This window comes from Ictidomys tridecemlineatus, chromosome 9, assembly GCF_052094955.1.
Source record: "Ictidomys tridecemlineatus isolate mIctTri1 chromosome 9, mIctTri1.hap1, whole genome shotgun sequence".
Classification (NCBI taxonomy): Eukaryota; Metazoa; Chordata; class Mammalia; order Rodentia; family Sciuridae; genus Ictidomys; species Ictidomys tridecemlineatus.
Window position 1 is genome coordinate 2,029,978 of NC_135485.1, and position 27,296 is coordinate 2,057,273.

At 47.7% G+C, this 27,296-nt stretch overlaps 1 protein-coding gene across 14 annotated transcripts in view; it reads left to right on the forward strand.

The window, feature by feature from the left end:
• The window catches only part of Add1 (adducin 1), a 71,296-nt gene that overhangs the window by 39,395 nt on the left and 4,605 nt on the right, over nucleotides 1-27,296 (forward strand). For 8 of the 14 annotated variants that reach the window (XM_021722160.3, XM_021722159.3, XM_021722164.3 and 5 more), the window contains 11 exons: nucleotides 2,605-2,756; nucleotides 8,972-9,052; nucleotides 9,499-9,648; nucleotides 11,250-11,393; nucleotides 11,497-11,595; nucleotides 12,434-12,610; nucleotides 17,399-17,743; nucleotides 20,228-20,329; nucleotides 20,975-21,064; nucleotides 21,774-21,866; nucleotides 25,678-25,834. In XM_021722160.3, the coding sequence (XP_021577835.2) occupies nucleotides 2,605-2,756; nucleotides 8,972-9,052; nucleotides 9,499-9,648; nucleotides 11,250-11,393; nucleotides 11,497-11,595; nucleotides 12,434-12,610; nucleotides 17,399-17,743; nucleotides 20,228-20,329; nucleotides 20,975-21,064; nucleotides 21,774-21,866; nucleotides 25,678-25,834 (1,590 nt within the window). The remainder of the gene's footprint in view (nucleotides 1-2,604; nucleotides 2,757-8,971; nucleotides 9,053-9,498; nucleotides 9,649-11,249; nucleotides 11,394-11,496; nucleotides 11,596-12,433; nucleotides 12,611-17,398; nucleotides 17,744-20,227; nucleotides 20,330-20,974; nucleotides 21,065-21,773; nucleotides 21,867-25,677; nucleotides 25,835-27,296) is intronic. The other 6 variants (XM_021722163.3, XM_021722166.3, XM_005319006.5 and 3 more) reach the window with 3 other exon arrangements.

Consider the following 27,296-nt stretch of genomic DNA (forward strand, 5'->3'; position numbering starts at 1 on the left):
CCCTGGTGAGGGTGAGCGCAGAACAGCCTTCAGGGGAGTGCGCTGTGGCTGCCGACTTCATGCACACAACGTGCCTGACCAGGCAGTCTGGCCCCCTGTGTGTGGTGTCCTGGGTTGCTGCCACTGAGTCCAGCTGGAGAGTCAGACCTGGCTGACTCTCAGGTCACAGGTTGCCTGCCTGCTCTGTGTGTTCTCAGCGGGTGACTGGCGGTCACTCCATTAATGTCTGTGGGGCACTGAGAGTTGCATTTGGTTGGCTAGCTGAGGCTTCTGTCCTGAAGTCTGATGGCTGTGGCAAGGTTTTCATGTGTGTGGTGTTTTTTTTTGTTTGTTTGTTTTTTTTAAGGCGGGGGTACTTTTTTTTTTTTTTTTTGCAGCTTTTCATGTTTTTAACAGGTTTCAATGATATTTGGTATGAATTAGATAGTAATAGATTTTTAGTTGCATATTGTTTTCTAATCAAAGATGAAGCAAAAAAAAGGAAAAAAGAGAAAGGAAAGAAAAACGAAGGGAAACAGACCTCCTCCTCTCTCGAGTCCTTTTTCCTTCTTGTGCTACTGCTGTGGCGGGGACCCTGGCACAGTGTCCAGGGTCCAGTGCAAGGGTGAGCGCTCAGTCCTGGCATTGTGCCTCATCTTATGCACAGCACGTTCAGCCTCTGGTCAGGTGTATGTCAGGTTGGATTTTCGTAGATAACCTTTTTGAAGTTGAGGGTGTATCCTTCAGTTTCTATTTGCTGAGAGCTTTTATCCTGAATGTTGTTGGATTCTGTGGAATGCTGTTTCTGAATCTGGTGAGATGTCCCGTGGCTGACTTCTTCAGTGTGGTGTAGGGAGTGCACTGACTACTATTTGAATGCTGAGCCATCCTTGCATTTCTGAGATGAGCCCTACTGGTTATGACTTTTTTTTTTTTTTTTGATAATTTTTTTAGTTGTAGATGGACACAAAACCTTTTATTATTTATTTATGTGGTGCTGAAGATCAAACCCAGTGCCCCATGCATGCAAGGCAGGCTACCACTAAGCTATAGCCCCAGCTCCCGGTCATTTATCTACTGCTGGATTATTTGCTAAGGTTATATTAAGTACTTTTTGGTGTAGGAAAGTTTATGAAAAGTATTCATCTATTTTTCTTGTGATTTCTATGTGTGATTTGGGTAGTAAGGTAATGCTGCCTCATGGATCGAGGTGGCAAGTGTTCTGGAAGAATTTGTATAGACTTGGTATTATTTCTCCCTAAATGGTTGACAGAATTCATAGTGTCATCTAGGCCTACAGTTTTTTTTTTTTTTTTTTTTTGGTACCAGGGACTGAACCTAGGGGCGCTTAACCAGTGAGCCACATCCCCAGCCCTTTTTAATGTTTTATTTAGAGATAGAGACTTGCTGAGTTGTTTAGGGCCTCCCTGTGTTACAGAGGCTGGCTTTGAACTACTGATCCTCCTGCCTCCCAAGCTGCTGGGATTACAGATGTGTGCTACCGTGCCCTGGCCTGGCCTAGAGTTCTCTTTGTGGAAATGGTTGTAACTATAAATTCAGCTTAATAGGACTTTTAGGATATGTGTTTTTAATTTTTAATTCTTTTCTATATCTTCTTTAAAAACCAGCTTCTAATCTAATCAAAAACCTCAATTTTACAACAGTCATTAATATGATCTTATGTAAAAATGTGGATGTGTAACCAATGTGATTCTGCAACTTGTATTTGGGGTTGTCCTGACCGGCAGGACACATCAACGTGGGCAGCGAACCTAGATGGGGAGGAATGAAGGGACAAGAGACACGAAGGGTGACAGCAAGACAAAAGTTCTGATCAAGCTGCAAACTTTTATTGTTCACACAGGGGTATTTATGGGTGGGGATGGGGGGAGCTCTCTTATCGGCAGTTGCTAGAAGTCTTCACAAGGTGAGATAGCGCAGGATGTTTCAGGAAGACAGATGGCCGCAGAATGTCTCAAGGAGATGGATGGCTGCAGGGTGTCTCCCAGGCGAGATGTCTCCCAGGGGGCTGTTTCTTGTAACTGTCAGGCTATTCTTTGAAGGAGAACTCTCTTTTGGTCCCTGGCAGGGGTGAAAAATGGGAGTTCATAACCCACTTGAATCAAATGTATGGAAGATGATATGTCATGAGCTTTGTAATGTTTTGAACAACCAATTTAAAAAAAAAAAAAAACCTTAATTTTTTTTTTCCTAGTTTTTATTTTTTTGGTATGGGGATTGAACCAGGAGCACTAAACTACTGAGCCATAGCCTCAGCCCTTTTTATTTTTATTTTGAGGCAGGGCCTCACTAAATTGATGAAGCTGGCCTTGAACTTTTAGTCTTCTGCCTCAGCCTCCTGAGTTGCTGGAATCACAGGTGTGCACTACATGCCCAGCAGTGCTCTGAGTTTCCTTTTAAGCATGCTACAGATTTGGCTTCCTTTTCTCTCTGTACTTCTATCTTACTTATAGTAATTAATATTGAAGAGCATGGTCTTTCTGTCTTTGAAGTTTTTGAGACTTTATGAATGAATGTGGAAGATAAACATCTCAGAACTTACGTTATTTGATTTAAATTTGATAGGAAACACTAATATTTGAGTTTTGTTTTTCTTCATTCCAGGTCTTGGTATGGTGACTCCTGTGAATGACCTCAGAGGATCGGACTCCATTGCTTATGACAAAGGGGAGAAACTGCTGCGATGTAAACTGGCAGCGTTTTACAGGCTGGCAGATCTCTTTGGGTGGTCCCAGCTCATCTACAATCACATCACGGTGAGTGTCACATGGGGCAGGCGCTGAGCAGGAGTGGAATGGCCCACGTCTGGCACCAGCCCCTGCAGTCAGAAGAGGGAAGCAGCCTTACAATCCTTTCTCTTCAGACGTTAGACTAAAGAAGAATGATCTTGAGAGTTGGCAAGTCAGAAGTTATGAGGATAGCTGTTTTTCAAAATTTCTTCTTGCCTGGTAACCTAATAAATGAGTATTTACCAAATTATAGGCAGTTCCTAAAAATCTTTTTATACTTAAAATTTCCTTCCAAATCAGATCAAGGTCTTCTCTTTTTCACACTTATCTCTTCACCTGCTCCAGTTTTAAGCTTTTTTTCCCAATATAATCAGTCCATTTCTTTTCTTCAGTACATTCTTGTAACAAATATTACCGGATATCTACTTTCTTGTACCAGCCTTGTTCTAATTTGAATTATGTCAGTGAATGAGGAGTCTAACCCTGGTGGGTGGTTCCTTTTTCATTCTAACCATCAGCCCTTATTTGCTTGCTTTTGTCCATCTTTCTTTCATGGTCCATCATTTCAGTCTTGTGCTACTTGCTGCTCCTGCATCTCTGCAGCCAGATCCTTCGGTAGAGTCTCATCACAGACCCCATTGGCTTTCTGCTGTCTTCAGAGCTCCAGACCTGCCCCCCAGCAAATGACCTCATTATGCCACAGAAAAAATGGGCCCTGCCTCTGATCAGACTTCCTCTCCTGGCTTGGCATCTCATCTGCTCCTGCCCTTTTACATTGTTCAGGCATCAGCAGGTGTCTTGTTAGTATTGTTGTTCTTTTATAGAGATGGCTTTTTTCTCTGAACTGCTTCTTTGGGTTGGTTTTTAAACTTTTGCAGTCGCGCGCGCGTGTGTGTGTGTGTGTGTGTGTGTGTGTGTGTGTGTTTCCATTTAATTTCCTTTATTGGATATTTAAAATTATTAATACAGTACCTACTGTTGTAACATCTCTCTTAGGAGGGCCACTTAGATTGTTTAGTCCTTTTCTCTCTCTCACACTCACGCACACTGGCACACATGCATGCACTCGCACGCACACACACATGCATGCACTCACACATGTACACACTCCCATGCTCACACACTCATACTCACACACACACTCCCACAGGATGGTTTTCCGCACATGGACTCGTGCCCAGTGGTGCTTGGTTCAGATATCTTCTGGACTTGAAGGACTGTCCAACTCCCTGAGCTGATAGTCTAGAGCCCACCCTTGTGGCCAGTGTGGTGGGTGTCTGAGACTAGATATTGATCTCAGGCAGGGCTCCTGAGTTGCTCTCTCACTTATTTATTCTCATTGTTTAATGTGAACTTGACAATTACAAAATGCAGGCTGCTCCTGTCCTGCCCATGTGCTGCACTTACATGGTATGGTGCGCGGCTTCCCATAGCAGTGGCCTGGCCTTCCCTCTGTGAACTTCTTTGTTGATTGGCTCCACCCACAGCAGTGTCAGGTCTCTAAGGGGTGGTACAGTCCTGGTCCCTGCTGTGGCCCAGTATCAAGAATGGTGCCTGCTTAGGATCCACGCCATTAGTACCTGTGGGGTGATGAATGGAATGACAGCCCCGCTGAGCCGAAATTACCTCAGTAAAATGACAAGCAAGAGCTGCTAGGCCTTTTGTTTTTTGCTCAGTAATCCAGTCAGCCAGCACATTGTGGGCTCCCTGGTGTCTGCTGGAAAGTTATTGGCCTCTGGTCATCATGCTTGACAGGGTGCTCTAGTGGAGACTCAGTGCTGGATAGTTGCCTAAAAACTAGTTCCATGGAAATGTTTCCAGCTGTAATAGGAAATGTAATCCATGGCTTTAATAAAAGCTTCACATTCTTTGCAGATTTTTAAAATACTGTCTACCACTAGTCCTTTTATAACACTATATTTAGGTAAATCTGACTCATGTAAATTATGTGTTTTTTCCTTTAATTGTTTAGGAATTGATAGAATTAAAACATTATAGTTAAGTGTTTTAGTCTCCTGTGAATGGTCACTTGGGTCTTAATGCTGAGTGAAAAGAAATCCAAGTTACCAAAAATATTTTCTAAATCTTGTGAACTAGAACTATAGTTTTTGAGGAAGAGAGATTTAAATAAATAAATAAGTAAGTAAGTAAGTAAGTAAATATATATAGTTTTTATTTTTTTGTTTTATTATTTGTGGCTTCTATTTTTTGTTTTACTAAGTATTGTCGTATAGATACTTGACAGAAAAGAAATATTAATTAATAATGCATTCTGCTGTCATTTATTTTTAAAAAATCAATAAAAATACAAAAAAAGAAATATTAATTATGTTTATCAGTGCAACAAAATGGGCCAATAGGTCGTTCCGCCCTTTCTTGAAAGCAGGTCAGGGGGATTATCCACTCAAGGGATTTAAAGTGCTGACAGGTCTCAGAGGACTGGATTGGAAGGTCTAGACTAGATCTTTGTTGTGAGATGGTGTTGGATTTAGAGCCTTTGGGTAGAGGAGGGGCAAGCCAGGGTGGCCCAGCTAGCATGGTGGACTCCACATCTTTCCTTGTGGTCCATAGCTGGAGGTGTCTGTATTTTACACTTTCTCCTTTTTGCTTCAGACTCAGAGAATTGTATTTTATAGATCTGCTAAGCTCACAAATGGAAGTGTGTCAGGAGGAAATAAGTCAAAGTAAAACATTATGTACAAATGTATTAAATATAGCATTATTTATAGCAATGGAAAATTATCCAGCAATAGAAAATGGCTTGGTTATTTTTTAGGTATAGATGGACACAATGCCTTTATTTTATCTTTTTTTTTTTTTTTAAGAGAGATTGAGAGAGGAGAGAGAGAGAGAGAATATTTAATATTTATTTTTTAGTTCTCGGCGGACACAACATCTTTGTTGGTATGTGGTGCTGAGGATCAAACCCGGGCCGCACGCATGCCAGGCGAGCGCGCTACCGCTTAAGCCACATCTCCAGCCCTTTATTTTATCTTTTTATTTTTATGTGGTGCTGAGGATCAAACCCAGTGCCTCACACATACTAGGCAAGTGCTGGGCCACTGAGTTACAACTCCAGCCCCATGGCTTAGTTACCCAACGTCAGTTTGAGAGAACATTATATTCTGTGAAAAATAAACTTACATGAAACATGACAAATAAAACATTATTAGAAATGAGAAAATATAAAATATGTCTATTGTTTACAGCAGTGTGAGAATATGTGTACATGTAGACAAAGGAAAAAATGATTTAAAATAACTATGTTTTTTTAAAAAGTGAACCCTGACAGCATGTTTCTAAAATTTGCATGGTTTAATTCCCGATACAAAAAAAAAAAAAAAAAAAAAGTTATAGCCTAGGTCACTGCATTGGTGCACACCTACAATCCCAGCTGCTTGAGTCACTGAGGCAAGTGGATCACAAGTTTGAAGCCAGCGTGGGCAACTTAGTGAGACCCTGTCTCAAAATAAAAATGTCTAGGAGGTAGCTCAGTGGCAGAGTGCCTAATATTGCAAACTAAAAAATTTTTAAAAAGCTTACAATCTGGAAGATTTTGCCCCATATATACCTAACAAATTAATATCCAGGATAAAGAACTATCAATAAGAAAAGGAGAAACCAGTATAAAATACACAAAATGTAAGACAATAACTTCACAAAAAGGGAAATGTCTTTTTGCCGAAGTCTGGCTTGGCACAAATCAGGAGCCACTTGTCAAAAAGAAACTAACTTTATTTTTAGAACTACAAACGCCAAACAAAACAGCTCCAGGGAAAAACCCTCAGAGCCCAACTGCCACCACCGGCTTCCACAAGCCTCTCTCCCCCACACCAGCCTTTTCCTCCCACAATCCTCCTCCTCTTGAGGCCGATTGGCTGGGTTGCGTGGGCAGAGCCAAAGAAGTCACCCAATGAGCAGCTCCGTGGAGGAGCCAATCAGCTAGATGTTGCTGGGGCAGCTGTGAGCCAATCATCAGCTGGCAGTCTGAAGGGCAGGGAAACAGCCCAATGAACATCACCGCAGAGGAGCCAATCAGCTAGATGTTGCTGGGGCAGTCTGAAGCTTGCTGGCAGCTGGAAGTTTGCTGGGGCCCCTTTGGCTGTGGCTCTCAACATCTTTTAAAAAAATGGAATGTTGCTCATTGGTAACCAGAAAATTGTCAGTTAAAATCACAATGAAATATGTTGCAGACTTCAGATTTAAATTTCAAAAAAAAAAAAAAAAGATGATTGTGGAAGCCCAGAACTGTTGAATGCTTCAGGCAGGAGTGTGCATTACATCATGCCCTTTGGAAAGGGACTTGGTGTCACCTCTTCGTTACCCCCTGGAGAAACTTGAGCATGTACATCAAGATACAGGTGCAGGAGCTTTCATAGTAGCCTGGTTTATACAGCAGAAGCTGAAGCCACATGCCTTGAAGGGAGAATAGATGCATAAGCTGTAGCATTTCACAAAGTTGCTGCTGCACAGCTGTGAGAGCAAGCTGCAGCCGTGTTTTGGAGGACATGAGAAAAACATTGGGAAAGACACTGCTGAAGAATGCATAGAGCAGGCTTCCACCTGCATGAGGCTCATAAATAGAAATTAAATATCATGCTGGGCAGAGATGAATGTGTATGTAGGAAAACTGTAAGGAAGAGAAAGCCTATTCTTAATATATAATTCAGAATAGTAGTTATTTTTGAGATTTGGGAGAAATGGAGCTCCTGAGTTGTTATTCTATTTCTTAAGCTGATTGATGGGTTCCTGGCTGCTTGATTTGTTATTATTTTTAAATTATCATATACTTTCCCTAACTCCTGGTTTATTACATGCTGGTTATGTGCTCTACCGTTGAATGACACCCCCAGCTTGAATTTGAAGATCATATACCTTCTAAATACCCTTGTATGTGGGATTTCAAAATAGAAACTTAAGATAATCCAACAGAATCTAAATTGAGTTTTTCTTTCTTCCATCCTTATTTTTTCTTTATTCCAATTAATTAAACAAATTCCTTCTTTTATTTTGTTTTGACCCAACTTGGAAGTTAAGGCAGTTGCTTTGTTTTGCTTTAGATAGTCAAAAAGGTCAGTATACTTTTTTTAGGTAGAAAAGAATTGACTTCAAGAAATAAAACATGCAGCTGAATTACCATTGATGGGAACGTGCAAGCACAAAGCATGCATACGCTTTGGAAATTCCCGAGAGAGCCCAGGCCCCGAGCAGCAGAGCTGCATGGAGATGGGTATTACTGAGTCCGAGTGTAGAGAAATTGTTCGTGATTTACTACTGTTTCTCCTGCTGCCAAGAGCAGTAGTGGTGGGGCAATGCCATTTATCCAGAGCTCTCTTGTGAGTAGGAACCCTTACCAACCCCGTTCTACTGAGAGAATCAGGTGAGTTTAGAATGAGGGTGACATTAAGGGAAGCAAGGATAGTTTCAAATACCTGAGACTTGTCAGAGGTAGAGCTTGCTCTGTGTTGCACACCAGCAACTGTCATGAGAGATGGGACAAGGCGATTCTGCTCAGTGACAGGACTGCCTGATCAGGAGGTCTGTCCAGGTCTTTTGGTGGTTATTGCAGTATCACGGTGCCCGCAACATAGGCTCCCAGCAAGAATTGCTGAGTGATAAATGGAGCAGGCTCCATTAGGTTGTGCCCAAGCCTACCCTCAGTTAAATGGGATTTTCTTGTGGGCAGGACTCTTCTGTTTTACTGCTGTGTTCCTTGTCTGGTGTGTGCTTGGTGCATAGTGCCACATCTGTAGTGAATGAATTTTTTTGGAGAAACATACTTTGGAAGGAGCAAAGAATAGTGAGGTGGTGTTTTTTCTGATGAAGCCCTAAGGAGAGATTGCTTTCATTTATAATTTTTAATCATTTTTCTATCATGCCACAGGTTTTGAGTATTAACAAAAAACCATTTTGACTTTTAAAAAGTAGGTTTTTGGTTTTCCTTATTATACTTCTGAGAGTAACCTTCTTGCCCATTTGCAGTAGAATAATCTGGTATCAGAGGGCTAGTGTGGAACTGGTTATTCTCCACAAATCATTTTTCATGAGTGCCACCAGGAAGCACTTAATGTACTTTATGTTCAATTACTATGTGATATAAACCAAGAAGGCTTCCAGTGCCTCTTGGTTTGTGGTAGGCTCTCTGCCGAGGGGCCTCCCGTAACTCAGCTGTGAGTTGTGCCTGGGAGAGATGCAGGTGCTTTCAGCATGACTTGAGAACTAATGCGGTCATTTTCCCACAGACCAGAGTGAACTCGGAGCAGGAGCACTTCCTCATTGTACCTTTTGGACTTCTTTACAGTGAAGTGACTGCATCCAGCCTGGTAAGAATGTCCTCCTTTGCACCAAGTTTGAACAATCACGCTGAATCTTCAAGTGCTTTCAAATCTGTTGGCATACACAGTACTCAAGGAGTGGGAGAATCCAGTTGACATATAGAACTGATTAATTCAGTTAGAGAACAAGCTTTGAGAGAAGTTGGAGGCTCTTTGAACTTGGGTTTTAAACAGTTTACAGTTGCCAGGCGTGGTGGTGCACACCTGTAATCCTGGCAACTTGGGAGGCTGAGGCAGGGGGATCTTGAGTTCAAAGCTAGCCTCAGTAGCGCAGTGAGGCCCTAACCAACTTAGCAGGACTTTGTCTTAAATAAGAAAAAAAGGGCTGGTGATGTGGCTTAGTGCTCACATGTCCCTGGATTCAATCCATGATACAAAAAAAAAAAAAAATCAAGTTCTCTTAACATTTAAAATTTTTGTTTCTTTTATTTCAGGTTAAGATAAATCTACAAGGAGATATCGTGGATCGTGGAAGTACTAACCTAGGAGTGAACCAAGCTGGCTTCACATTGCATTCTGCAATCTATGCTGCACGGCCAGATGTTAAGTGTGTTGTGCATATTCACACCCCAGCAGGAGCTGCGGTGAGTGCTGCCCGGGGCATCGAGGTCCTCGCTGGAGGTGCTGCACATTACCTGAGTTGCACTTGCTTGTTTCATAATAGGGATTGAGTCCAGGGCCTTGCACTTTCTAGGCAAGCACTCTACCACTGAGCTATACTCTAAGCCACTAGTTTGACTTTCTTAAGAGCAAAAGAAAAGATTTCGTCCTTCTGCAAGGATTACGGAGAAAACTACGTAGAAAGTGGCTCTTGGAAATGGCCTCAAAGAATAGGCCAGATATGACTGGCCAGGTCAAAAGAAGAAGCACCTACAGACAGCCACAGTGCAGCTGTGGACAGCCATGGGAGGCAGGGACCTAAATAGTCACTTGCTGGATCCAGATTAGAATACTGTCCTAGGGGTGCTGTGGTTGTGGCTCAGTGGCAGAGCACTTTACCTCTTTGGGGATGTATGTACAATCTAATTTTGAAGAACCTCTAATAAATCTGAAAATGTTCTTTTGACTGTATGATTAGAGAATCACAGAGGGTTGAGATGCTAGGGTCAAATTTCAGTGTGTTGAGATCTGTGGGGTAGAGGCTGGTGTGGACTCAAGGAGAGACTGTGGACACTGGGACTGAGCCTGCAGATGGGAGGGGGGAATCTCGGAACCAGCCTGCCAAGCTGCCCCACAGACCTTCTGTCCAGAGCCAGAGGACCCAGCCTGGGTCACTGGGCAGAGGCATAGGTAGTGCAGCTGCCAGGAGATCTGGCCTCCAAGCCTAGAGCTCCTGGGACCTTCCTGGGGCCTCAAAAAAGGAAAAAAGAGAAGGTTTTGGAATAACTTCCTTGGTAAGGCAGTTCCTATGAAGGTGGATCCACTGAAAGGAACTCTGTGTGGTTTTGTCTTTTAGATGAGCTTTTCCTCTGTGCTGCTGTGCTGTACGTGTCCGAATCTTTGGACCTTGTCAATCTAGTCAGAGCTGCTGTGTGTAGAAGACCTTCAGAATTAGACATTTTAAGGCCAATTTGGGGGAATTTGAGGAAGTGTAAGGGCTATGTGAACACTCAAATTTTTTTTCTTTCAGTCTTAATTTTACATAAATGTAGAGAAATTGTACAGTCTCATTGTCCTAAACTCTTGGTTTATTTGGTTTTATCTAAATTTCAGGTGTTTTCTGTTTGCAACTTGACATAAAACTATACCATATGCAGTGGCTAAGGAGGCTGAGGCAGGAAGATCGCAGGTTCAAAGCCAGCCTCAGCAACTTAGCAAGGCCCTAAGTAACTCAGCGAGACTCTATCTCTGAATAAAATATAAAAAGGCTGGGGATATGGCTCAGTGGCTAAGTGCCCCTTGGAACATCTATTTTTGAGGAACCCATGAGGCTTTCTTTGTGCTGGACCATGGCTCACTGAGTCCATACGTCTCAGCTTATATAGCACTATAACCAGTGGAAACTCCAGAGATGTAGGTCTTGTCCCGAGTGAGCCCAGAAGTGCTGTTTATGCATATGTTCATGTGTTCATTCACCCCAAGGAAACGTGTGCTTTCTATATCTGTGAGGCGAGTGCTTGCAAGCCAGTTGCAGATTGATGCTGACTTTTCCTTCCCTGGTGACAACTGACTGCTTGTTCTCCAGGTCTCTGCCATGAAGTGCGGCCTCTTGCCCATCTCCCCAGAAGCACTTTCCCTTGGAGAAGTGGCTTATCATGACTATCATGGCATTCTGGTTGATGAAGAGGAAAAGGTTTTGATTCAGAAAAATCTGGGGCCCAGAAGTAAGGTCAGTGGGCCTGGCACCTGGTCTTTCCTGGAGGGAAGAAGAAGTGCTCCGAGGCATGTCCGTCTCGTTGCCTGGCTCCATCCCACTCCATGCTTCCCCTCAGGTTCTCATTCTCCGGAATCATGGGCTCGTGTCAGTGGGAGAGAGCGTGGAGGAGGCTTTCTATTACATCCATAACCTCGTGGTCGCCTGTGAAATCCAGGTGAGGGTAGTCGTCCCGTGGGGTGTGAAGTTCACTTGCTGTTTTCAGGGGTCCTGAGCCTTTGAGCAATCTTTGCCAAAGATGAGCTCATGAATTTGGAACTTGGCCAGGACAAATGCATTTTACTGATTTAAGTTAGCAAAAGATTACTGTACTTTTCGATCCTAATTTTTTATTTTTCAAATACATAAGTTGTCAGCATTTATGGAGCACTGGTATATGCCAGGCTTCATGTTGGGCACTTTTTTTTTTTTTTTTAATATTTACTTAGTTGTAGATGAACATACAGTATCTTTATTTATTTTGACGTGGTGCTGAGGTTTGAACCCAGTGCCTCATACATGCGAAGCAAGTACTATACCACTGAGCCTCAGCCTCAGCCCCGTGTTGGGCACTTTGTGCAGGTTGTGTGTGTGTTATTTCCCTCTGCCTTTACACGCCCCTTTTGAAAACGCTGGAGCTGAGAGGTGGGTTCATCCAGACTCGTGGCCGGGACACTGCCCGAGCTCTGCTCCAGGCCAGGCTCTCACTCTCCCTGACTTAGGTTTGGAGCCAGTGAGGCTCCAAGTCTTGAGGGTCCTGAATGGTGCTTTGTTTTCCTATTTATCTGCCAAGTGTAAATGCCCAATGCCTTTGTCATGCTGGAGAAGAACTCTGAAAGTCGTGTTAGGGTCAGTGGATCAGTGCCCACAGTGCTTTTTTTTTTTTTTTTAATTCTTACCACTGATGGCTCACTTTGTTGAAACCTGCATAGCTGTACAAGTATGTGTCATAGTCGTCTGCTTTTCTGAGTCTCTCTATGGTACGCAAGCCATAGTGTTTGCTTGTTTTGGAAAAGGTTCGGACGCTGGCCAGTGCAGGAGGGCCAGACAACTTAGTACTGCTGGATCCCGGGAAGTACAAGGCCAAATCCCGTGCTCCAGGGTCTCCGGCGGGGGAAGGCACTACATCACCTCCCAAGTGGCAGATTGGGGAGCAGGAATTTGAAGCCCTTATGCGGATGCTTGATAATCTGGTAAGAATGGTGCTGCTACTCGATTAGAAAATTTCTTTCCCGAAAGCACATTGATTTTTTTTTTTTTTTTTTTTAATGGCAAGCAAGATGGCTACTTTTACATGTATCTGAATGTCACCCTCAAAAATCATGAAGCTCGGGCTGGGGTTGTGGCTCAGTGGTAGAGTGCTTGCCTAGCGTGCTCGAGGCCCTGGGTTCAATCCTCAGCACCACATAAATGTAAAATAAAGATATTGTGTCCACCTAGAACTTGAGAATTTAAAAAAAAAAATCATGAAGCCGCCAGGCTTTTTAATTTGTAGGCTGAATCACAGTTAGCCACAGTGGTGTTTTGTTTTCCCAGCTAATGTTGTGTTGGGGCAGGTGGGGCAGGAGCGCAGGCTCCTGCTGGCCAGCGTCCACAGGCAGGCTGGAGGGCCTTGCCACATTGTCAGCCTGGTGTCTGTGTAGTTGTAGCTGCTTGGGGCCTGGTTGCTGGGTTCCACAGCTCTCTACCTGTCGTATTGGTGGGAGACCCTATGCTACTTATGTCAGGGACACAGAATGGTACCAGCAGGGCAGAGAAGCAGGATGGCTTGCAGCATTAATGTCAAGGGCAAGACCACAGACCACAATGGCTTCATGCAGGCCAGGTCTATGCTGGGGCGGCTGAGGACGGATCTTGTCCTTCTACAAGGATCAAGGAAGAAACTGTACGTAGAAAGTGGCTCTTGGAATGGCCTCAAAGAATAGGCTGGAACATGACTGGCCAGGTCAAAAGAAGAAGCACCCACAGACAACCAGAGTGCAGCTGGGGACAGCCATGGGAGGCAGGGACCTGAATAGTCATTGCTGGATCCAGATTAGAATTCTATCCTGCAGGGCAGGGTCATGGCTCAGTGGCAGCGCTTGCCTAGCATGTGTGAGACACTGGGTTCCATCCTCAGTACCACATAAAAATAAATAAACGTGTCTATCTGCAACTAAAAAATAAAAAAAACCCACTGTCCTAGCGTTTTTTTGGTGACTTAATGGCTAGAGATAATTTTTATTGTTGTTGTTTTGGGGTTTTTCTCTGAGATCTAAGTAGTGAACCCAGGACCTTACTCAGGCCAGGCAAGTGCTGTACCCCTGAGCCACATCCCAGCATTGTCCTCGAGTTTCCAGCCCTCCAAACACATCATGGGGCTTTAGTGCTGCCACAGGGCCCCTCTCATGCCACATTGTACCTCTCAGGTGGGCTTTGGGAAGGCCCATCCTAGTGCCCCATGATGGCCAGTGTGCTGCATGTGACGCATCGTCCCCTCCGTGGGGACTCCTCGCCATCAGCTGCATTCCATCAGGGAGGAGGGGATGACAGAACAGTCTCCCGTGACCTCTGCATCCTACATTCACTGACCCCCTTCGCATGGAATCTTGAGAAGATTGCGGTGTTTGGCTCAGGAGTTCATGGCCCTGTGATAGGAAGTGGCAAACAGATTTCAGGTCACTGTGTGATCCAGGGGTGACAGGCACAGTGGGAGGGACAGAGACAGTGGCAGGGCAGGAGCCTAGGGCCCAAATTGGTTAAGGAACGCAGGAAAAGGAGCAAAAGCTAACATATCAGGTACAAGAAGCTGTTGGAATGAGGGGGCAGCCAGAGTTGGTATCCCTTCAGGAAAGTTGTAGCTAGAGAAGAAGTGGCCTGAGTGTCCTGAGGTGAGGAGTGCGGAGGTGACCCAGGCATAGGGTTCCTTCCTCCTGGTCCACCATCCCACCCCGCTCCTAGCCAAGAGTCATATGAGGAAGGGGGAGAGGAGATAAGGCTCTGCATACCTACTCATCTCGTGCTTTCAGGACATTTTGGAAGGTGGAGAGTGAAATCTAAATTAGGCACTAACTCTGATTTAATAGAAGAGGAAGGCTAATAGTGAAGTGTGTCTTACAGAAAGTGTATTTTATTTGGTTTCTTCAGTAAGTGCACATTATTAGCAGTTTTAATATTAAAGTTCTGTGTAGCTTATAAGAAATAAACTGGAAGCCACGAATGATGATGCATGCCTGTAATCCCAGCAATTTGGGAGGCTGAGATATGAGAATCGTTAGTTCAAAGCCAGCTTCAGCAACTTAGTGAGGCACTAAGCAACTCAGTGAGACCCTGTCTCTAAATAAAATACAAAATAGGGGTTGGGATGTGGCTAAGTAGTTATGTGCCCCCGAGTTCAATCCTCAGGACCAAGAACATAAATAAATAAATAAATAAAAAGGGATGGGAATTTAGTGCACCTGGCTCACTCTCAGTACCAAAGGAAGGAAGGAAGAGAACAAACGAACATCAGGCTGGGGCTGGGGTTGTGGCTCAGTGGTAGAGCACTTGCCTAGCACGTTCCATCCTCAGCACCACCTAAAGGTAAATACATAAAATGAAGATATTTTGAAAAAGAAAGAAATGAACTGGACGAGAGTTGCCGACTGTGGTCTGTGTTTACAGCATCTGATTTGCTGCCGTGCTGTCTGCTAATGATGGAGCAGGTAGAGAGCAGGTGAGAGTCCCACGTCGTAGTAGATGTCTCATCTCAAACGTCTACACTTAGGAGAAATGCGCACTTGTTTCCACAGCAAAATAGAACTTCAGCTCCTCCAAAAAGGAACAAATCTATATATCTTGTCTATCTGCTTACGTGTGTGTGTGTGTGTGTGTGTGTGTGTGTGTGTGTGTGTGTGTACGCGCACGTGTGTGCGCGTGCATGCTCTGGGGGTTGAACCCACAGGACCTGGGCACTAAGCACAAGCTCTACTGCTGAGCTACATCCCCAGCACCCCCATATTTTTAATCATGAGCCAAATAATTGTTCACAGGATCAAGTTATTAGAGAATTCTGGTTTGACAGCATTAGAAGGGAAGAATTAAGAAAAACCAGTGCCCTGTCAGAATAAAATGGTGTTTTTGGGTCCTGAGTCTGTACCCTGAAGCCAGGGAGATGCCCCACGTGCAGGCAGAGGCGGCGTCGACAGAGCTGTGTGTCCAGGCAGTGCTCTGTGGCCGAGTCATCCCTCAGCAGAGCTTGCTCATGGAGGCAAAGTGCCTGTGCAGGTAGATCTCGCCTGTCTGAGGAACACAATGAAGATGACTCCCTTAATGAAGATGGCCATTTAAAAAAATTTTTTTTTAGTTGTAAGTGGATACAGTATCTTTTTATGTATTCATCTTTATGTGGTGCTGAGGATGAAACCCAGTGACTCAACCTGTGTGAGGCAAGCGCTCCACCACTGAGCCCCATCCCAGCCCCAGCCTGAAGATGGCTGATTTTAAAAGTGTATCAAAGCAGTGATGGGTAATAAAGATACCCAAGGAGGAGCAGAGCCAGAGAGAGAGACGGTTTCTGAAGTGGGAGGTATCATCCCTACTTCATACTGTTCTTTGTTATCTGAGATGGGGACTCACTGTGTGGCCCTGGCTGGCCCTGAGCTCCTGGGCTTAAGCCACCCTCCTGCCTCAGCCTCCTGAGTAGCTGTGACCATAGTCATGCACCACCACACCTGGCTAGAGGGTCCACCCCTGAGGGCTCCTGTGTGTCTTCAGTCACCCTGTGTCCTTTGGCGAGCATTGTGACGTGCAGTGAGTGCACACCTGTCCAGGCACCGCCAGCCCTGTGCTGTGTGACAGCATAGCTCTGGTGTTTCATAGCCTCCTGGGGGGCGGTGCAGGGCTCCAGGCGCAACTCAGCTCGGTCTCTGCCTCACAAGCCTGCAGTCAGGCTGTTGACCAGGGCGGGCTTCTCATCATAAGGCTCCATGGGTTCGGGGAGGGGTACCCCCCTCTGAGACTCCGTTTTCCTACAGGCGGTATTCATGATGGCTTGCATCTCCAGAGCTAGCAGGGTGGGACTGTACGCTCTTTGTTGCCTGTTGCAAATGCCAGAGGCTAGAAAGCATGGCGGTTGTTGCGCCTGGGCTTGAAGGGCAGGGGCAGTCACAGGTGGAGCTGAGGGCCATCAAAAAGTCTGTCACATCTACTAAGTGCTAAGCTCTGGTGAGGAGAGATGAGGAAGACCCCCCTTGTCTGCAGCTGCTGCCTGGGGGGACAGCTGGCAGGTGCTGCAGCAGAGGGGCACGAGGTGGCACGCACCTGTGCAGGCACAGCTGGGGGTCGCGAGGCAGCGTGGAAGGAGGAATCTAAGTGCCATATGCAAATTTTGCTGAGAACCAGTTGCCATGAGTGGTGTGTGGTCTTACCTGATGGTTACCACAGTGTTGAGACTGTGTGGATGAGTCTGCTCTGTGCAGTTGTCAGCAGCAGGTGAGTCCTGTCAACTTGAAAACTGAAGTCGCCACATAAGCAATAGCCAGATCAAAAGCAATGCTGGTACTCCACAAGCTCTCGGGTCCCTTTTCAGTCACTTGCCATCTCAGGTGGCTGCTGTTTCGTCTCTACAACAGAGATTGCTTTTGCCTGTTTTGTGCTTTTTACAAGTGGACCCAGACAGCGTGTGTCCTTTTCCACTGTGTTTCCCTGGGCAGTCGGTTTGTGAGCATGGTCCACGTGGGTGCCATTGCTAGTAGAGCCTTCTCTTTCCTCACCACGGTCCACCGTGTGAGCATGACAGTTTCTTGTTCTACTTTGTGTGGTTTTCTGGGTGGTTGTGGTTTGCTCGGGCACAGTGGTCCTGCTGTCAGCATTGCGGCCTGTCTTTGGTGAGCCTGTGCCTTCTCGGCCACGTGCTTAGGATTCGAGTTGCAGAGCTGTGTGTTCTGCCTGTGGATGTCTCCACAGTGAACCCTGCTCTGAGATCTGGAGCACTGACTATCTTTTCTTCTCTTTGGACCTAGGGCTACAGGACTGGCTATCCCTATCGATACCCTGCTCTAAGAGAGAAATCTAAAAAATACAGCGATGTGGAGGTTCCTGCTAGTGTCACTGGTTACTCCTTTGCTAGTGACGGTGATTCGGGCACTTGCTCCCCTCTCAGACACAGTTTTCAGAAGCAGCAGCGAGAGAAGACAAGATGGCTGAACTCTGGCCGGGGTGACGAAGCTTCTGAGGAAGGGCAGAATGGAAGCAGTCCCAAGTCGAAGACTAAGGTGTGGACGAACATTACACACGATCACGTGAAACCCTTGCTGCAGTCTCTCTCGTCCGGTGTCTGCGTGCCAAGCTGTATTACCAACTGCTTGGTCTGTGCCTACCTTACTGTTCATAGTTAGATGATGTAGAGCAAGTTGGGCAGCTGGGGCTTCGGAGGCTTTGGGACCCTGCCCTCTGACCCACATTGACTCATGATCCTTCCTTGTTAACTTGCCTTTCTTTTGAGCCAAAGCCCACTTTATGCCTCAGCTCAAACTCGAGTAATACTCTGCTTGAAACTGCTTAAGATACAATGCACCTCTTTAGTCATTGCCCCTGAGGCCGACTCCACTCACAGTGGAGCACTGAAGGACTCACCTGTGCTAACGTGAAAGCAGGAGCTCTCTTGAACTCCAGTTGTGTCGGCTCTTCACTCCTCATGGAGCTCTGAGAGGCCTGACCCGTGCGCCAGTGCTGCCCACCCCTTGCTTCCCTCTTTGTCACAGTGTTTTCTTAAGCAGTTTTCCCCGCGGCCCGCTGGCCCGTTCTCTGCTGATTCTTGTCCTCTCTCAGCACTGTTCCCTGCCCTCTGTCCCAAAGCCTCGGAAGGCTCATGCCAGCTGCCCTCTGCATGGACTGTTGCATGTGAGTAGGCGGCCATGGTGGTGAGTCTTGGACTCCTGTGGGGTGCGGCATGACCAAGTGCAGCGCAGGCCACCTGCAGGCACCAGCGACAGATGCTGCCAGGGGCTCATTTCAGTGTTAGCACTTTGCAGGGTTCCTGTCCCCTCAGAGGAGTCCCTGGTGTCCTGCTGCCAAGGGTGCTTTCCCCTCCCATAGGCCAGCCCTTGAGTCTGTCCAGCTCACACCTCAGTGCAGCAGAGGCCCTTTCTAGAGCCCTGGATGGAGTCCCCCGTGGGGCAGCACAGTGGGGCCAGATCTGGCTGCATGCTGAGCTCAGTAGAGTCGGCAGCCCAGGTGTTCCAAGAAGCAGGAAGCCAACAGCCACATTTCCCCTTTTAGCAGTGCTTTTACTTGATAAGTTTACTTTAAAAAAAAAAAAAAAAAAAGGTTTTGTCTTCCCCAGGTGGTTCTGGTGTTTTCCTGCTATGCAGTTGGCGCGGAGCCACTGTGGTCCCGAGCAGCTGTGTCACGTGGGCGAAGACCCTGTGTGGTGGCAGGCTCAGAGTGTGGGAGCACGTCTCTTCCTCTCCTGCCCTCCCTCCCTTCTTTTCTTTCTTTGGTTCACTGGTTAGAATGGTTAAGCTTAAAAACAGAACCCCTCTCTGCTGCCGCTGGGGTGCTCTGCCGGCTGCCTGCCAGGTCTCTCCAGAGCGTACCCACAGCAGGCTGTATGGCTGTGAGCTCTGTGATGGTCGCCTGGAGGCAGTCCAGTCAGGCTGGTGTAGCTCGCAGCGGAACACCTGCCTGGCAAGTGCAGACCCTGGGTCAGTCTCCCAATTTAAAAAAAAAATTGGAAAAAAGTCACTTGAGGCCTTTTAGTCAATGAGCACATTGAAGGGGATCTTGCTCAGCTGTATTTATATGTGTTTCCTATTTCCTGGATTAATACAAATTCCACGCAATGTTCCCAGGTTGGTATATTTTACTTTATAATAATTCATATTAATTTTTTAAATGGGTTCAAGCTTCTGAGGTGGCTGTTTTAACATTTTGACTAGAATTATTTATAATAAGACGCTGAGTTGTCTTTTCTCTGAGAAGGTAACCGTCAGCGAGTGCCCGCAGCTCCATGCCCATTCCACACTCCTTCGCAGTGGCTAAGCCTTTGACAGTTTGGTTGCTTCCTTAAGGTCATATGGTTTATGGCTATCTTATTGCCTCTCAAAAATATTCCGAAAGGCACAGCATTTGCTTTCAAAGATGGCTTGTGTTAGTGTTCAGTGCCTACTCACGCCTCGGAGTCAGAATCTGACCCAAAGCCCATCTTGATTGGAGGCCTGAGCAGCGATGAGCAGGAGGCACTGAGGCTAAGCAGCCTTTGAGGGCTCACCAGGCGCTTTATTTTGTTGGAACGGTTTTGCAACACTCAGAGGTTTCTTTTGTAAAACATGATGTCACTCCCCCACCTCGTGCTTGGGAGCTGCTGCAGCGTCCCCTGGTGGACAGTGCCGCTGTGTGTCTGGTGCTGCCACTCACTTCCACGCACAACTCTGGTGGTGCCCACTCTGCCTGCAGTGCGGACTCTCGCCCTTCCTGGGTGGCTGCGTCACATTGCTTCTCATGATCCTGTCATCTCACGCTTCCAGTTGGCTTTGGTGTTGGGGGGCTCTCAGGGCGGTGGACCAATGGCCTCTGAGGGGCCTGACCCAGCTGGTCATTAGCCTGATTGCCCCGGCTCTTGTGGGCTTTCCCACTGGCCACGCCTCTAACGCCACCATTCAGTGGTTTCTGCGTGGCCACGTCTCACCCCCATGTCAGTTCTGTAGAGTGGCCCAGGGAACGTGGCCATTGGTTCAGCCGTCTGTGAGGTTCAATGCATGAGCAGATGTGAGGTCAGTTGGACAGACGGATGCTGTGGTGTTGTGACTACTGTCATGACCCTGACTTCTCGACTGTTCTTGATATTGCAGTGGACTAAAGAGGATGGACCTAGAACTTCCACCTCTGCTGTCCCTAACCTGTTTGTCCCATTGAACACTAACCCAAAAGAGGTCCAGGAGATGAGGAACAAGGTATGTGCTGCCCTAGGCACTTGGAGGGAGCTGGGTGCAGGGTTGGAAGGGATGCTGGCTGCTGTGGAGCAGAGGGGTGCTTGCTTCCAGCAGGGCAGTCTGCGCTCCCACTGGGGAAGTGAAGTCACCTCCTCATGCTGAGGCTCCCGCCATCAGTGTGGAGCAGGGGCAGCAGACATCTGGGGCCTGAGGAGTGTTGGGGTTATGCTTGCTCAGTAGTGGGTCTGGAGTAGAAGCCCTAGAGCCTGATCCAGCAAGAGTGGGTGGCTGCTCTGCCTTTCAGACTCATTCAGAGGCTCATAAACTGCACTGATCAGAATGTGGGTTGTCAGATTGTCAGTGTTCACAACCCCCACGTATTCCCCCAGGTCACTGGGTACAGTGAAGGGCTGGGGCCCTGCTGGAGCCTTCTGGAATGTGTGGGAATTGGGACTAGTCCCTCCATTTCTGCTGACCTACACCCTGCTAAGTAGGGTGGGCCAGTGCCATTAGGCAGGTGTTCCTGGGTCGTCTTGCCATCTGGGCTGGGTGGAACACAAGATCACCTTGGGGGTAGTGGTCCAGGTGCACAAGCAACATGACTGACAGCCACAGCATGACCTCTTTGTGCTGCTTATGTGCTTTTCTTTTCCTTCCCTTCCTTAGATCCGAGAGCAGAACTTGCAGGACATTAAAACTGCTGGCCCTCAGTCCCAGGTTTTGTGTGGTGTGGTGATGGACAGAAGCCTCGTCCAGGTGAGAGCTCAGAATGTCTCTCGTATTAGTGGGTGGTGACTCTGTCTGCTCCAGAGTTGTTATTAACTTGGGAGAGAATGACTTTATGAGGTGAGTATCCTAGGCAACCAGTTATCTCTGCTATGAATCCTCTTGATAAGAAGTAGACCAGCCACTTCCCTTGAGTTCTAGACCTAGCATCAGCATGCAGAGGGCTGTGCCCATCCCTGCAGACCCCTCCTTGTAGTGCATGCCTATGTGAGGGCGCGTATGGCCAGCTCCGGGGTTAGCAGGGTGCTGTGTAAGTGCTAGAAAAAGGAGGGTTTGATGGGCCTTTGTTCTGGAACAAGTCACATCTGCAACATAACACTGCTTGGGCTGCAGAGGGAGGGCCTGGTAAATGTGATCCACATTTACATGCATTTCTGTAAAATAACTGTACTTAGTGGCACATTGAAGATAATTGTGTAAGTAGTTATCTTAGAATATGAAGATGCCACCTGATGCTTTCAAACCTGACTCTTCAGGGGTAGATGGTGATTGTTGCATTTTCTGAATCTGGCCAGCTGTGGTCCTCGTTTCATGTTTGGTGTCTGCACGTACCACTGTCACCACTGCTGCGTTCACTGTTGACCGCTGTCCCTGCTGCATGCTCTTAGCTGGCTTCCCCCTGCCCGGGTGGTTGTAAGCTAGGCCTGGTGTGCTCTGATGACTCAGTTTACTGTTGCAGGACGCACCCCTCTCTGACTGTACGGAGACTATCGAAGGGCTCGAGCTTACAGAGCAGACCTTTAGTCCCGCTAAATCTCTCTATTTTAGAAAGGTACTCAATGCCCTGACAGTGCGCGGTGCTCTTCTCCCTTTCCTGCCCCCACCACCTCCTGCTTGAGACCTTGTCTTTGTTTCTGATGTAGCTTGAAAGAGACCTCTAAATCATGTATGAGACTTCAGCAGACTCTGTTTTGCCTATTCTGTTCCTTAATTAAAACAGGGGTGTGAAGCATTGTACAGTATTGAGATATTGCTGGGAAGTGGCCAGTCTGAAGGAGACAGTGGCTGCATTGCTCAAGTTCTGCACATGACTGGTCAGTGCATGCCTTTGGGCTCCAGAGTTTACCTTTCACAAGATGCCCATTGCAGATGGTCTCGTCAGGGCTCTGCTGGCAGCCACAGCTCCCCCACAGCCCCTCCCCTTGCTTGTTCATCTTTGACCATAGCCATCAGGGGTCATTGCAGAGGAATGGATTTTTTATTTTATTTTATTTTTTTGAGAATAGAACCCAAGGCTGTTGAATTATATCACTGCCCCAAAGAAGTGGGAAATAAAAGCAAGACAGTCATTGTCAACCTTCATTGATAAAATTGCATTTATTTTTACCTTTAAAAAAAACTTGAGTGCCTGGGGTTGTGGCTCAGTGGTGGAGTGCTTGCCTAGCATGTGTGAGGCCCTGGGTTCGATCCTCAGCACCACATATGAAGGAGCAAATAAAGTAAAAAAATTCATTGGCAACCAAAAAATATTAAAAAGAAAAACTTGTTACTGTTGCAGGGGAGAAAGTCATGAAAATCTGAAGCCCCACATTTTGATCTCTGTGTGCGTGGGTATCTATCTAGCCTGTCCTGGAGGTAGACAATCCTAGGTAGTAAGGGTCCTGAAGAACTTGGTGTCCATGATGGAAGGTGGCTGCCCACCGTGTCTAGAGTCTTCAGTGTTTGGCCTTCATTCGGAGGCCGTAGCTTGGGCTCTGTCTTCCGCTGTAACATTTTCAGTGTGATGCAAGTCTCACTTACTCGCATTCCAGTTCAGCTAGAAGCAGCTTTGTGCCAAAGTGCCATCTTCCTCCTGGAACCGCTGGTCATGATGTGTGGCTTCATGTACTAATGCAGTGGGTTCTGCTTTCCCCTTGCTTAGAAGTTACTCCAGCTACTGTTTTGGAGGGGTTCTGAGGGGGGAGAAGGATGGGTTCCCTGGCAGCTTGTGTTTCGAGCCAACACATTGGGCCACGAGCCGTGGTGTTCTTGTGGGTTAGCAGCACGTTGTGGATGTGCCAAGTGCCTGGATGGAGTGCGCCCTGTACATAAAGCAGGCCACAGCCAGTCACTGAAGTACTGTCCTCTTGGCACTGTGGTGCCTTTAAAGGATTTCATCTGTGTTGTGTTCAGCTCCCCAAAAGGCAGGCCGGCACGTGTCCCAGGACGTGCTTCTGCCTGGTGTGTCGTCTAGTTACAGCTATGCTCTGCTCCAGTGGTCCTCAAACATTGCACGTCATAGTCACTTGGGTGTTTCACAGATAGATGGAGGGTCCCCATTCTTAACAGAGCCGCCTCACTGGCTGGCCCCAGTTGAATAGATGTGGACTCCCGTCCTTTATTGCCCCAGTGGTGGGGATGGAACCCAGGGCCTCGTGCCTGCTCAGCTACTGCCCCACCACTGCGCTGCCCACACTCCCAGCTTACGTGGACTCTTCCTCGAGATTTGTGCTTCTTATCTCCCCATTTCTGAAGTTCACATTTGTGTTTTGATCTTCACCCCCATCCTGATGAGATATATTTCATTTTAATGGCAAAAATGTGCTTTGACTCCATGGATGTCCTCTACTGGAGCTATTATTTTATTCTACTACTTTTTATGTCAACCTCAAAATGCAGACAGTACTGCTCCTTTGGTGCAGGGAGCTGCTTCAGCGAGGACGTTGTCCCAGAAACTACCCCCCAACATATAGACTCTGCTTCCTGTCTGAGGAACAGCCCTTAGGACTTGGGAAGCTGGGGCTTTCTGAAGAACTTTCTTTTGCCTTTAATTCCTCCCTCACTGGTGACAGCCATTCACAACTGTGAAGGCCACCTTCCCATGAGGTAGTAGTTATCATTTCAGAAAGGAACCCTGTACCCAGTTGGAGGCGCCTTCAGCTTGAGCCTTTGGGCATCTCAGTGCAGACCTGCAATGATGTTGCCACCTTCTGAATTTTATTGCTAGTGGATCGAGTAGCTGGAACAGAGGCGTGAAGGTCTGTGTTGTAAGGTGTCCAGCTAGGAAAGGGACTGCGTGGTCTGTGTGTGCACTCTCCCCTCATGCTGTAGCGTAGGAATGCACAGGGCAGTGAGCCCACCTCTTGGACTCACTGACCCTGTGCTGAGCTCCCAGCATGCTCATGGCCCACCTAGGAGCATCCCTTTGGCTCTGCCCTGGTCTTCCTTGCAGATGAAAAGCTAAAGCTCAAAGAGCTTAGGCCTCAAGCCCAGGCATGCAGAGCTTTAGGGCTGGAGCCTTTGTCTTGCCCAGATGTCTCAGTCAAGTACACAGTTACTGGGCCTCTGTGTTGCTGGAGTCCTTAGTAGGTCACTTACAGTTGGAGAGGGAGGAGGCTCCAGGCAGCCTGCTGGAGGGATGGGCTCTGCCGCGCCCTAACTGTTCAGCCCACTTGTCCTGCACTTCAGGCTCGGCCTTGCTTTCCCTCAGAGCCAGAGGGTCACTGCCTGAGGAGCATCACCATTTGAAGTGGTCACCGTGTTTGGCAGCCCAGCAGATCCCTCCAGCCAGTAGTGAAACTGAGGCTGCTGGACAGGAAGGGGCCTGTCTCAGCCAAAGCTAATGAGTGGTGGACAAGGATTTAATTTGCTGTCTTGCCGTGGCAGGGTTGCTTCTAAATGAAAAGCCACCAACCCGAGGTCAGGCCTAGGCAGCAGGAGGGCTCCCTGCTGTGATGGGCCTCCAGGCTGTGCAGTAGAGCCCCTGCTCCAGCAGGCCCTTCTCCCCAGGGTTCTGTTATGGTTAGCCTTGGAGTGCTTCAGAGTGCCTGGCAGTGCCACTCAGCCCAGACCCACTGGGCTCCCGGCCCTGCCACCAGGACACTCTGCCTCCGGTGGTGCCCCTTATGGAGATGAGTGCTGCGGGCACAGAGGCTCCAGGCCTGGCAGTGTGTGATTCAGGGTCCTCCTGTGTTCACTGGTTTTTGGAAGCTGGCGATGAGTGAAGCCTGTGTGTGAGCTCTTGTCAGTGTTTTCAGAATGGGCCCCAGAGCGTTTGAGAGCCAGCCCCAGACAGAGCAGCTCCCCGGGACTGGCAGCTCTCTCCCTCGGGCTGTGCCGCTGCCTCTTGAGACTTGGCCTAGGAGCTGCCTTATTGCTTTGCTTTTGCTTTGTTTACACAGATGCTCAGTTTTCCAAAACCCTCAGGCACACTCTGGTGTTGAAGGGCATTTTGTTTTGGGATGTGTTTGGGAACTGGTTGTAAACTGTGGGCAAGACTTACCTATGCTTGGGCCTTGCCATGAGAGAAGGGAACTCCCACTGTGATCAGCACAGAGAGGCCCTTTTCTATTACTGTGCTCAGTGGGCAGGTGGAACCCTCCAGGTGGTCCGTGCTCTTGGGTCCGTACTGGGTGCCTTTACTTTTGAACCTGAAGGACCGTGGTTGGGTCTCTTTTCTGGGGTTTGTTCGGCAGAGTTGAACCGTGTTTCCACATCTTCTGCCCCTGACGGCTACGCTCAGTCTAGGCCCTAGGCCCCTGGCTGTGCAGTTTTGGGCTGGCTGTCTGCTCCTGGAAAGCCTCCCTGCCCCGCCTGCAGCCTGCCTGGGAGGAGGGTGTGCCCCTTGGCCAGGCTCTTGCAGACCATGCCCCTTCTGTCCACAGGGGGAGCTGGTGACGGCCTCCAAGGCCATCATTGAGAAGGAGTACCAGCCCCACGTCATCGTGAGCACCACGGGCCCCAACCCCTTCAACACACTCACAGACCGAGAGCTGGAGGAGTACCGCAGGGAGGTGGAGCGGAAGCAGAAGGGCTCTGAAGGTGAGTGGGAAGCTGCAGCCTGAGGCTTCCCAGCGAGGAGAGTCCTGTGCATGAAGCGCAGACTGTGGCCTTGTTGAGGCCTGCACATCATCCAGCACACATTCCCTAGGATTTGAGAAGTTGAATGCATTTGGGAAGAGTGCCGGGAAGGGGTGGCCTCAGAGAACTCTGTGTCCCCGTCCCCCATGTGCACCCTGCACCTGGGGTTGTCCTGCCTGGGAGCGGCCTCAGCAGCAGTTGGGCCCGCTGTGCTGTGCAGAGAGCTCTAGGGTGTGAGGGGCCGGCTGTTCTTCCAGCGGGGTCCCGTCTGTGTGGAGCGATGAGAGATCCCAGGAGAATCCGCTAGTTAGTGGGGGAGCTGCTCGAGTGTCCACGACACTGGCTTTTCATACGCACAGTGATTCAGCTTCACAGAGAAGAGGCTGCCGCTGCTCCATGAGAATCACTAACATTGAATACTGATGGTTCCTAAGGGCCAGCCCCACAGTAAGTGTTCTGCCAGTAGACATCCTGTCTCCTTTTCAAGGTGACCCTGAGAGGAGGGCCCACCCCTGCAGCTGGGTCCTGAGGCAGAGACGGAACTCTGCAGGAACACGGCAGCTCTGCCCGTCCTAGCTCTGTGGCTTGGCGTTTCTGATGTGTTATTTTCCTCATAGACCCTGAGGGTTTCCCTGTGCTGGGGTGATCACTGGCCGTGAGTAGCATGTTGATACCCTGATGATCTCAAACCATGCCCAGAAGGGGCCACATGCTGGCCTAGCCTCCTTCTCTTGGTGACTTACTGACATAGGTCGCCATGATTTTGTGAATGATGATTAGACACTTTTATAACACATGAAAATAAATAGAACTGAGTGCCAGAGTCTCGAGGAGCAGGTATTTCCAAACTATAGGTTTTTTTTTGTTGTTGTTGTTTTAAAGAGAGAGAGAGAATTTTTTTTTAATATTTATTTTTTAGTTATTGGTGGACACAGCATCTTTGTTTTTGTATGTGGTGCTGAGGATTGAATCCGGGCCGCACGCATGCCAGGAAAGCGTGCTACCGCTTGAGCCACATCCCCAGCTCAAAAACTATAGGTTTTGAAAAGTGGAACCAAAAATTTTGAGAACTAACAAAGAAGTAGTCCTCCCATTGCCTCCTGGAATGCTGGAGCAGGGCACATGTGGCTGGGAACTGGGGCTCAGAGGCCAGCACCTCTTCTTGGTCAAAATTCTAGTCCTGCAGGGAGGAGACACTCAGGCCTTTGGTTTCTGGAAAGCAGCAGTGCCCTTGACCGGGAAGCAGCTGGCCTGGGAGAGGGGTCTGTGGTCAGAGAGTGGATGAGAGGTCTGAGGAACAGGGTTGCACGGACTATTTTTTCTAAGTGAGAAACAGGCAGGGGTTTCTGAACACAGGGTTTTAGTTCCTGCAGTTTTGTTTCCTTTTGCCGCTTTATCAGTGGATTTCAGAAAAAGAAAGAAA